Raw genomic sequence first — 11,659 nt, forward strand, 5'->3', positions numbered from 1 at the left:
AACTGGTACCTAATGCGCAAGACTGCCGGAAATCTGAGGTTTAACCAGGACTCTATGAAGCAACATTCCTCTCATGGCATTATGAATAACGTGTGTTTATGCATCAACAACGGTGTTTTGATGCGTCAGTTACAGTAGATGGGACACATACAGAAGACATCCTCTTTAATGTTTGGTTTTATTCCGGGTTTGGTTTACCAATTCTAAAGGGAACTTTCCAAAGACATTTTTGTGTGAGTGAGAAAGGTGATAATGGGAGGAGGAATGGACTGTGTGTGTGTGTGTGTGTGTGTGTGTGTGTGTGTGTGTGTGTGTGTGTGTGTGTGTGTGTGTGTGTGTGTGTGTGTGTGTGTGTGTGTGTGTGTGTGTGTGTGTGTGTGTGTGTGTGTGTGTGTGTGTGTGTGTGAGGGAGGGAGGGAGGGAGGGAGGGAGGGAGGGAGGGAGGGAGGAAAAATGGGAGGGGAGAGGTATACTGTGTGCTTTATGAGAACGTATGGATTTATACTGATGCTCTCATGGTGCTGCTCACTCACACGTCTCACTGACCATCAGAGGAGACATTAAACCAGGTAGAGGAGAAAAGTCTCACTGCAGTTTTCTCACACACACTACGAGGTAAGTACACTTTTCCTTCTTTGTGTCTGTTTGAAATGGTTTTGAACTGGAGAAGTACTGAGTGAGTTTACTCTAGGTTTTAGAGAGAATTCTACCACTTAACTCAGTGCGGCGGGATACGAACTTAATGCAAAAGAGAACCTGAAAACTCAGAGACTTTATTTAATTGATGTATTTAATTGCAATTAATTCGTAACTTTAGCAATTTGTCAACTCATTTTAGCATTAAAGAAATCCATATTAATCATAACTGCTTGTTGCAAAAGAAACAACATGTTTGTTTTGTATTTATCATATATTTTATATCCATTTTTGGAAAGGCTGTTGAGTATACAGTCCTAACCCCACCCAACATCCTTTCATTCAAGACTGTCGATAAGAGAGTTTTTTTTGAAGTGTCTCAACTGTGGCACAGAGAGCAAATACTTACTGTGGCTTCAACTATAAATAACCACAACAAACCATCACAGGTTTATCCATCTAAATGTATGCTGTTTAAAAAGCAGACTGTGGGATATGTTGATTATTTCCTTTTTCATTTTAACAGTGTCTTTAAAGCATTTTGTACTTCAAAGAGGACTCATTTTCAGGTTCATATTTGTAGTGTCTCTACTGGGACATGTCTCCATAGTTTAATGTTCAAACAGCTCTTTATTTTTCTCTTACTGCCTGTGCTGCAGCACCTCTTTTCACCCTCTGTCTGAAACCAGAGCCCAGTCTGCAGAAGTCCTAGTGTATCATGTATGTCATGCAAAAAGTGAGTGAGAGAGATAAACTACACCAAGGAATCTGAAGAAGCCAATGTCCCATCACAGTCCCTTCTTGGGTCTTTGTGTCCTTTAGCTGCACATTTCCTACAAGTCTTGTTACAAAATGTTCTTGATGGTATCTTTTGTGTGTGGGTGTTGCAGAAGTCACTCAGGAAGCAACGATGAGTTTGAAGGTCCCTGCTGGATTGACATGCATTAAAGAGCTTACACAACACGTCCTATTGAATGACAAGCATGCGGGTTAACTCTGAATTCACTCTGTCTCTCTCAGAACATGGACACTTCCCGACTTCTCCTCCTCGTCGTCTCCATGGGGATAACTATGTCTGAATGTTCAGGTAGGGATACATTACGATGATGGATCTGTATTTTCCGTGTCATCGACCCACACAATTAATACACTTAAACCCTGATTATCAGAGATTTAAGAAACAACAGAAGAATTTCTCTTGAAATTGACTTGACTCAAATTGGACCGGTTAGGCTACACCAGTTCCCAATCTGAGTCCTAACAGATTAATACTGCTGCCCAACATCATGCAACGACATGTTGACTGCACTGGCTGGATTGAACATTATGTACGACGCCAGGGGAGCAGAGTAGGGAACTGTGGCTTGCTCAGGGACACCTAGGCAGAACTTGGGGACTTGAACTGTATGTCAATGTCGTTGTGCTAGTGCAAGTCCAAAGCGGGTACAGCACATACTGTGGTGATGCACAGGCCTGTTGTAGTCTGTTTATAGCCCAGCATTAGCTTCTTACTTCTAGAGATTACATTTATGCTTCAAAATTTAAAAAGAAAGTGGCACCAGAACTTGCAGTTATTTTCTGCATTATTCCAAAATCCAATCGAAAAATCCTGAGAGCTTTTTGTGGACGGACGCTAACTTCAGAGTCGGTCTACAAAAATGCATCTTCCCTGCACCACTGTATTTGTTGTAAATATAGAATAAAGCTAGCATGAGTCATTTTATAAACTCCTGCACTCTAATAATCAACACTCTGGTAATGAAAAGCCTGCGTACATTTTCACGACCAAGAAACAGTCATACTTTCATCTTCATGAAGCTTCTCTCTTCCATCTTTTCTTTACGTTTTCAGAGACAGCAGAGCCCCAATGTAAGGACGGTGGCTCGAAGCGGTACAAACTTAATGAAGGGGAGGCGTTTAATTTTGTGCATGATTATCTCAACATCAGCGTGCCTAATGAAGAGGTCACATGGTTCGATAATAAGCAGTCTGAAATCACTGCTGACGAAAAGGAAAACGTGCATTATCACGGTGGAGCTCTATTTTTCTTAAAGCTACGCCCCGAGGACTCTGGAAATTACAGTGTCCAGTAAGGATACTAAAATGTATTCACCTCTAAAGTACATTTCTTTCCACTATCTGTAAATGGTAAATGGTTTTGAATCAATCTATTTCTTCCCCTTAGGCATAAAGATCCATCTGGGGAGTGTGTAAAGTATAAAATAGAAATTACAATTGTCAAGAAATTCATCTACCACCCTATCAACAACACCCTCATTATCAAAGAGGTCACATGTCCAGCTCATGTCCGCATCACATGTTTCAGATGGAAAGGACAAATCACCTGGAACAAGGTACCTGCGATAACTGAGACCTGTGTGAATAAATATGATGTTTTAGAGGTTATAAAATGGAAAAATGCACTGTAGACGCAAATGTTTTAAACAGGTTAACAGCATTAAGTAACATTTACACAAAGTTCCTCTAGTTTAAATAGTTTTGATTGTTGCATTTTCCGTTTTTGGAGTTTATTACACAGATACATTTTGATTAGCTTCAACAATTCTGTGGATTAATTAAGCACGAATTGAAAGTAAAGATGTACCTGTGCTAATTGATATTCTTTATTTGTTTGTGTGTGCAAGTGTATTGACATTCCCTTTAAGGCCTTTATTAAAATTCCTTTCCTATGACATGCTTAATGTTTCTCCTCCTTTCGTTTGTGGCCCCTCCTGCAGGACAACAATCCCCTTCTCGGAGAAAATGAAAAAAGAATTTGGGTTAGTAATCATAAGAAAAACCACATGGAAGTCTACACCTGTGTTTGCACCTGGACACACAACGGCAAGGAGTACAACACTTCAGGACATAGGAGTCTAATAGTTCGAGGTGAGAGAGCATTTGAGGGTAGCCTAAATCGCAAAAAAATCACAAATAAAATCATTGTGCAGAAGAATTGCCTTTATGTGTATAATTATATTTTAGTCAGACAACTCACGTGATTCATTAATATGTTTATTAGAAACAGTATATAGTTTGAGTTTGGGGTCTAGGCTCGGGCCTCATCACTCCGCATATTAACAACGTGAACGCAGCAGCAGCATCAGTCAGGTGAACGCATCAGTCAGGTGAACGCATCAGTCAGGTGAACGCATCAGTCAGGTGAACGCATCAGTCAGGTGAACGCATCAGTCAGGTGAACACATTAGCAGCGTGGAAACAGCAGCAGTAGTAGCTGCATTAGCAAGGCAGAGGTAGGCGGATCCAACAGTTTAAATAGAGCGCCAGATTAGGAGACTGTGTTTGGTTGGTTGCAAGAGTGACGAGGGGCGTTATGTGCGAATGTATCATTGGTGCTCGAGTTATATGTGACATTTCTAGACAATATCGTTGCATCAAGAAGCATTTTACTGTTGTAGACAAACAAAGCTTTGATCGACTTTTTGTAAAATATTTAAATAAGTTGACTCTTTTGTGCAGTTAAATTATTGTAAAATCTGAAGTTAAATCACATAATTTCCCTTTTAAATGTACTGGAGTAGAATTATGGGGTAGCATAAAAGGGGAGAACTCAGTAACTCAAAATTCTACCTCAGTTTATTTGAGTATTCTTGAAAAAATGTACTTCATCACTGGATTTTGTTTTCTAATTGTCTGCAGAAACCGTGTCCTACCATGAAATCCATATCCTGTCACCCACCAACGAGGAGCATTTTGCTGATGAAGGTATAGAAACAGCGAATTACATAGCATGACATTCCCACTCGCAGAGATGCAGTAGCAAGCCGATTAGCTGATGCCGAGCGAAATGCACATGCTGGATTGTATGGTTTAGCAAAGGGGCAACCTCCGGTGCTGAGCAGTGAAACACATACAGAAGTGCCAAAAACTGCAGTTCATCGAATGGCCGCGTGGCCTGGCTCCAAAACCGAGCAATTTACATAGACCCCCCATGTTAAAATGCCAATTTCTACAGCAGAAATAAACATGTTTACAGCGTGGTACAAAAATTGCTTTTGGTCTCTATAGCTAGTTTACCCTCTTCATGACAACTTTGAGGAGGGTGAATTTCTATATAACTCTCCCGTTTTAATTATATTAAGGCTTAAAGTTATGCATAATTAAGGGCGTGGTCGCTTTGATTGACAGGTTAGCGCCGTCAGAGGGCGCTAGCCGCTAGCTGTCTGCTCTGCTAGCTCCGCTAACAGCCTCGGCTCTGATCATGTGTCTTGTTTGGTACAATTCCTTAAAGCAGCAATAATAACTGTGACTATGCAAGCCAGTATCAATAATACATTTACCATCACATGCAACTTAGCTTATTAAATGTCTCGTGAACTGAATCATGTCAAAATTAAAATTCTGTTTCAAATTAAGTGTTTACGTTACGCTGATTCACGGTAACACTGGCCAAAATTTCTGGTCAAAATATAGTATTGCAAATGACGTCTTTATTTGAAACAAGCATTTTTAAACTAGTGCAGTATAATGTCAATAACATAGATCTTTATGTCAAGTTTTGTTGTATAGTTTCAGGTTAATTTACATTGAGTGCTGTTGACTTTTAGCGGGATAGCGCCGCGAGTAGCATACGGTAGCATGTAGCCTAGCTTGGAAGCCTTCGCTAGCTTAGTAGCTTCGAGCTAGATGGGGTGTTTTCAGTAGCCATATTTGGATTTGCCGGGAGCGGGCGGGAGGTAGACTGAGAACATGTCGACGGTGGGTGTCGCCCACTTTGAGCTTCATTACGGCTCTTCACAAACCTATGGGTGACGTCACGGATACTACATCCATTATTTATACAGTCTATGGGTTTAGCCAAGGCATGAAAGGGGCTCATCCCTTCACAGCTCCGTAGACCAGCACCAGGAAGCGAAGGTGTGGTGTGGGAAAACTGGGGGAGGTTTGAAGACCAGTCTGACTGCAGCTTTCTGAATAGGAGAACATTCCAGCCCACTGCAATAAGTCTTAACAATAATCCCCATCTGGCTGGCAGACAACTCACTGCTCCATAGCCTCTCTGTAAACTGGATTTAACATGCACTCCTTCACACTTAACATTGTACATTTACACTATAATATTCCTGCCCTTTTGTACATTTGTATATTTCATTTGCATTGTTATTCATTTTTATTTTTACTTTATTTTTCAGTTCTAATTATTTGTATACGTTTTGCTTGTCTTTGTATTTCGCTGCTGCAACGCAAAAACTTCCCAGTTTGGGATAAATAAAGTACTTCTGATTCTGATATATATATTCATAAATCCTCTTTAATTTCTGATATGAAACCTCTTTCGTACAGGCGTTGGGATAAAACTGATCTGCAGTGTTTACTGCGGGTTCAACATAAAGAAAGACTGCATTGCATCCTGGGAATCTAACGGAGTCTCTGTCGACGGGATTGAAGGATACAGCCAAGTGTAAATATGGCCTCAACGAACCACGTTACTCTCTGTTGGTGATGATGATGATGATGATGATGAGGAGCTTTGTTTATTGTTCTCTTGTGTGTCCTCTGTTAGTGTCACCAAGGACCCTTCAAATGATACCATCGTTACTGCAGTCCTGGACATCGTAAAGGTGTCTGCTAAGGATTTCGAGGCTGAATTTCAATGTGTCGGCATAAGCAACACAAAAGCGAAGCAAGCTCAGTTAACCCTGAAAAGGAGAGGTCAGTGACAGGATACCATATACGCAATGGTGTAAAGTAACTTAGTACATTACTCATGTTCTGATGTACAATTTAGACTAGAATCTAAATTTAAGAGGGACTTTATTGCTATTTTGTACTTCTACTCCACTACATTTATTTAATCCCTTTAGTTACAGAGATTAGGATGAATGATGGTAAATATAATCAGCCCTTAAATCAGACTGTAGTTCACCTGCAGTAAATCCAGCAGCTACCCTGCAGTATACAAAGCCATTCAAACTAGCTGCACCTTTACCAGCTCTGAGAACACTTTAATGATCAATCATTATAAAACATATCAGAGATATTATTCTGAAATGGACCAATCAGACAATGACTACTTTTACTGTCACTACTTTAAGTACATTTAGAGGAGAGTACTTTCTACTTTCACTGGAGGAACATTTAGAATACTTTTACTGTGACAGAGTATTCCTACACTCTGGTACTTCTACTTTACTCAAGTACAAGATCTGAGTACTTCTACTTTACTCAAGTACAAGATCTGAGTACTTCTACTTTACTCAAGTACAAGATCTGAGTACTTCTACTTTACTCAAGAATACAATCTGAATACTTCTTCTTTAACTCAAGTACAAGATCTGAGTACTTCTACTTTACTCAAGTACAAGATCTGAGTACTTCTACTTTACTCAAGAACACAATCTGAATACTTCTACTTTTACTCAAGTACAAGATCTGAGTACTTCTACTTTTACTCAAGTACAACATCTGAGTACTTCTACTTTTACTCAAGTACAAGATCTGAGTACTTCTACTTTACTCAAGTACAAGATCTGAGTACTTCTACTTTACTCAAGTACAAGATCTGAGTACTTCTACTTTACTCAAGAACACAATCTGAATACTTCTACTTTACTCAAGTACAAGATCTGAGTACTTCTACTTTACTCAAGTACAAGATCTGAGTACTTCTACTTTACTCAAGAACACAATCTGAATACTTCTACTTTTACTCAAGTACAACATCTGAGTACTTCTACTTTTACTCAAGTACAAGATCTGAGTACTTCTACTGTACTCAAGAACAAGATCTGAGTACTTCTACTTTACTCAAGTACAACATCTGAGTACTTCTAGCACCTGTGTATATTCATGTATAATCAGGCTTTCGCTAATACTGGTAAATTTAAATGTCGTCCTTCTTGTTTTCCAGAGTCTATAATCCCCCTGGTCACCTGGGGAGTGTGTGCGTTGGTGCTGTGTGTGCTTGCTGCTGTGCTGATAAAGTGCTTCGCTATTGACCTTGCTCTCTTCTTCAGACCATACCTTCCACAAAGCAGTTACAAGAAAGGTAAGGAAGATATATATATATTTAATTAATGAAGGATTTAGAAATGAAAGAATGATAGGCTAGCTAAATTATCCTATCCAAACTATAAATTAGCTTCAGACGTTAGCTATTAGCACCTGCTTAAAATCTTTATGCTAAGCTAATCACCTGCTAATAGAGGGCAATTTTATACAATCTAATAAAAGGGCCAAAGAAGTAGCATGGCAAAGTCTGATAAAAGGGCTTAAGAAGTAGTATTGCAAACAAAGTCTGATAACGTTTACCCGTAACTCATTTTTACTTGAGGCTAGCAGCATGATGCTACATGAACCGTTAGCACACTGCTAATCTCCAACCAAACTCTCACTGGTAGAGTTGCATTCATTTGCGGGTAATCCAAACGATATTCAATGCCGAAAAGGTGGGTATTTCAAACTGGTTAAACAAGGTATACTATGTTATAGTCAGAGATATAATGATGGGTGATGTAAAGTTAACAAGATTGCTCATTGAGTTACTTAAAATGAGGTGTCAATATTAAAATCAATGCTGTTCATGCTGGCCTCTTGCAGCCCCACTTCTGATCCCCTTGATTTATACTTGTTTTACCCGGGTCATTTCAGTTCGCAGTGTCCTGTTCGTATAAATCGAGTAGAAGTAAAACAGTTTAGAAAGCCACCACAAGATTGGGATTTATTGTAGCCTGGTTAACAATGAGTCAGAGAGAAATGTTATCTCGGCAAACCAAAACATGAGACTATTTTCCCTGTTATGTGAGGTTCTAACGCTGAACCGAAGACAGGTGGGAGATTTAATGAAACAGCTAAGCTTTTGTTGCCCAGAAGAATGATTCATGAGTGCAGTGGTGTATTTTTCCAAGATGGCTCTTGTGCCAAATAATGTCAAATTTGGTTCAATTACTAGGCTAAAAGGCAGGTTGTGGAGCCAAGGCTGCAAAAGGTCATAATGATCTCATAGGAAGTAACAAAGCCATCTTGCCAGACTAGGAAAGAACGCTCAGTGAATGTGTTTGTATTCCCCAGATACGAGAGTGTACGATGCCTACATTGTGTACCAAACGCAGAACATGGACAAGCTCACTGAGGACTCCCTCTGTCAGTTCATCACAAAGATTTTGCCCTCCGTCCTCGAGGACAAGTGCGGATATCGACTCTTCATTCAAGGGAGGGACGACATACCCGGGGAAGGTCTGAATGTTTTCCAAAGTATCTTTTTTTAATTTGGACACAAATACAGATAAAACGACATCTTCTGTCACAGTAACTCAGTAGCCAAATGCAGTAAAAAAGAGTGGAGGCAGTGTGCTATAGTAAAGTAAACCTGGCACCAAAACAAATGGAAAGAAGCCAAAAAAAAACGAAGGACAAACAGGGTGAGACGAGGGATATTCCAGACACTGGAAACCTAGGAAGACAATGAGGGTAGGAAACATAAACACACTGACCAAAAACACTTTGACAGACACAGGCAGGAAAAGAAAAAGAGACTGGAAGTAAAACAAGACAAGACAGAATCATTCAGAATAAAACAGGAAACGTTAAATACAAAAACTAAGATCATGACCGTTTGAGAGTCCCAGGGTTGTTCTCAAACACAACATAAACCTGTGTTTCATTTTGTGTGACCCGCAGACCGTCTGGAGCTGGTGGAGGACCGCATGCAGCAGAGCAGGAGGCTGATGGTCATCCTGACACCGGGATCAGGATCAGAGAGCTTGGAGGCTACTCCCACCTCGCCTCGGGACTCACTGATTGGAGGATTTGATTGGCAGGTAAGAGTCTTCTTTATATGATCCTTTATTTATTTCAGGTTGGTATTTTGACTCAACTTAAGTTCCCTTCAAAGACACTTTACAAATACAGTACATATTAAAATGCATACATACACTATGAAATCGACACAGCTAAATCATGAAATCAGTTCTTTTGAGTTTTGTCTTCTAAACTAGGACAGATTGGTACCATCAAGTCATGTATATTTGAAATATTTGTACAACTAAACGTCCGGTGTGTTTAATAAAGTGTTAAATATTCTTCATTTTTGCAGGTTGGCCTCCACCACGCTTTGCTGCAGAGGGAGATGAGTGTGATCCTCATCCAGCTGGGTGACACCGGGCCTCAGGGATACACTCACCTCCCTGCTGGACTGCAGCACCTGATCCAGAAGAGCGCCCCCATCAGGTGGCCAGAGGGATCGCGAGCTGCCACTGCCTGGAACTCACGCTTCTGGAAGAGAGTTCGATACCTGATGCCTGCCAGACCGGCCAAAAAACATCCACATTCTGCGATTATCTGAGACTAGCTTTGGTCTTCCTGTAATGATACTGTATGTAGCATGAGCACTTAAAAGGGTCCAAACCAGTCCAATCCAATGCGTCGAAAATGTTTAATAGTTTAACATTTATTTCTTCTTGTTTGTGTGTATAGTAACTAATTATTTAAGTTATTTTTCAGGCATCTTTGGGCACTGGGTTAATTGTATATATTGGTGACAGGTGGTGGTGGGAGCTAGAGTCCCAGGGTGATTCAAGCAGGCCTAAACAAGGAAAGGCTTCAGCAAAAGGAATGAGAAACCTGTGGTACTTTGGTTAAAGGAATGAAATGCACAAAACTAGACTTGGATCATTCCCTGCATAAGTGTCGCTATCTGGTGCCTCAGCAACAATTTACTTTTCATATATATATATATATATACAGTTTATATGAGTAGCTGTTGTTTTCTATATTATTATTATTTGTATTATTATTTTATTCCTGCAGTTTGTTGGCTCGTTCATATAAAGAATGTCACTATTAATATACAAAATGCTCGTGTGTATAATTTATTTATTGTTATGGAAACGTGGAAAAGATTTCTTCCCTTTGTATTTCTACTGTATATTACTGAAATATCTTTCATTTATTTTTGTCGATATTTTTGACCTTCTGTTACAGCGGTTTTTCCACAAGATGGAGACATTTATTTTTTCCGTTAGTAAAGTGTTTCCATTTAATGCAGTAGTCCTGTTAACAGGACTTTGATAAGATCATTTCAATATTTTTTGACCAGGTTCAGAAGATAATTTATTCCCCTTTCATCACCTCGTCTTTCTCCAGTCACACCTGCTTTTATACTCCATATGTGCTGATGAGTAGAAATGTAGTTTTCAGAGAGCCTGTTTGGTTGTCTTTATGGTCTTTATTTGATTACCAAGACATCACTTTAGTCACTTTACCTTTTGGGTAGCTCTACAAAATGTAACATTTGCTTGTTACTGAATGAAAAGATGTATCCAGTTTCCGGATACCCAAGGCTACCCCAGGCGTTTACTCCAAATAAATCGGAAGAATTTCCTTACCTATTTGAAGTATTAATAAAATAAAATAATAACAATATCTTTTATTCTAATTATTATTGTTATTAGTTTTCAAATAGCTAAGCAAATTATTCCAATATCATTTGGAGTAGACATTGATATAATAATAATAATAATGATGATACAAATAATAATACAAAAATAAATAATGATACTAATACTAACAATAATAGATTTTCTTTTTTTACGCTGCCAAAATAGTTTTATTATTATTATAATTATAATTATTATAATTATAATAATTATTATTATTATAATTATTAGTATTATAATTATTATAATTATAATAATAATAATTATAATAATAATAATTATTATAATTATTATTATAATTATTATTATTCTTGTTAATACTGCTGGACAGACAAACCCATAAAAAAAAAGTTGGGACAAAATCACAGGAGGAAAAATCGTTTTGTTGATTAAATAAAGGGTTAAAGTTGTCATTATAGATATAGTTTGATTTATTTGTCAGATAGTTTAAAGATTAAGGTCAACTTTTGTATTTTCCTATTTTGAGATGTTCATATTGTATAATTGTTTGTTTTCCACTGTCGTTTATGTCTAATTAGTCCAATACTTTGTCTCACATGTTGCTGCAACGAATAAATGTCCCAATTTGGGATCCAGAAAGTATACCTTCCTATCTTATAATGTAA

At 38.6% G+C, this 11,659-nt stretch overlaps 1 protein-coding gene across 2 annotated transcripts; it reads left to right on the top strand.

Annotated features, from left to right (window-relative positions):
- Positions 1 to 480: 480 nt before the first annotated feature.
- On the top strand, positions 481 to 11,398 carry il1rl1 (interleukin 1 receptor-like 1). Of its 2 annotated transcripts, XM_063888625.1 has the most exons (12): positions 481 to 615; positions 1,657 to 1,723; positions 2,488 to 2,725; positions 2,822 to 2,990; positions 3,375 to 3,525; positions 4,297 to 4,362; positions 5,941 to 6,058; positions 6,161 to 6,309; positions 7,508 to 7,645; positions 8,668 to 8,832; positions 9,277 to 9,416; positions 9,692 to 11,397. In XM_063888625.1, the coding sequence occupies exons 2-12, from the start codon at positions 1,660 to 1,662 to the stop codon at positions 9,938 to 9,940; spliced, it is 1,647 nt and encodes a 548-aa protein (XP_063744695.1). In that variant the 5' UTR covers positions 481 to 615; positions 1,657 to 1,659; the 3' UTR covers positions 9,941 to 11,397. The 2 variants fall into 2 exon arrangements, with proteins under 2 accessions (XP_063744695.1, XP_063744696.1); XM_063888626.1 differs by lacking the exons at positions 481 to 615; positions 1,657 to 1,723 and having other exon boundaries at positions 2,622 to 2,741; positions 9,692 to 11,398.
- The last annotated feature ends 261 nt before the right edge of the window (positions 11,399 to 11,659 follow it).

This window comes from Eleginops maclovinus, chromosome 7 (genome assembly GCF_036324505.1).
Source record: "Eleginops maclovinus isolate JMC-PN-2008 ecotype Puerto Natales chromosome 7, JC_Emac_rtc_rv5, whole genome shotgun sequence".
NCBI classification, from domain to species: Eukaryota; Metazoa; Chordata; class Actinopteri; order Perciformes; family Eleginopidae; genus Eleginops; species Eleginops maclovinus.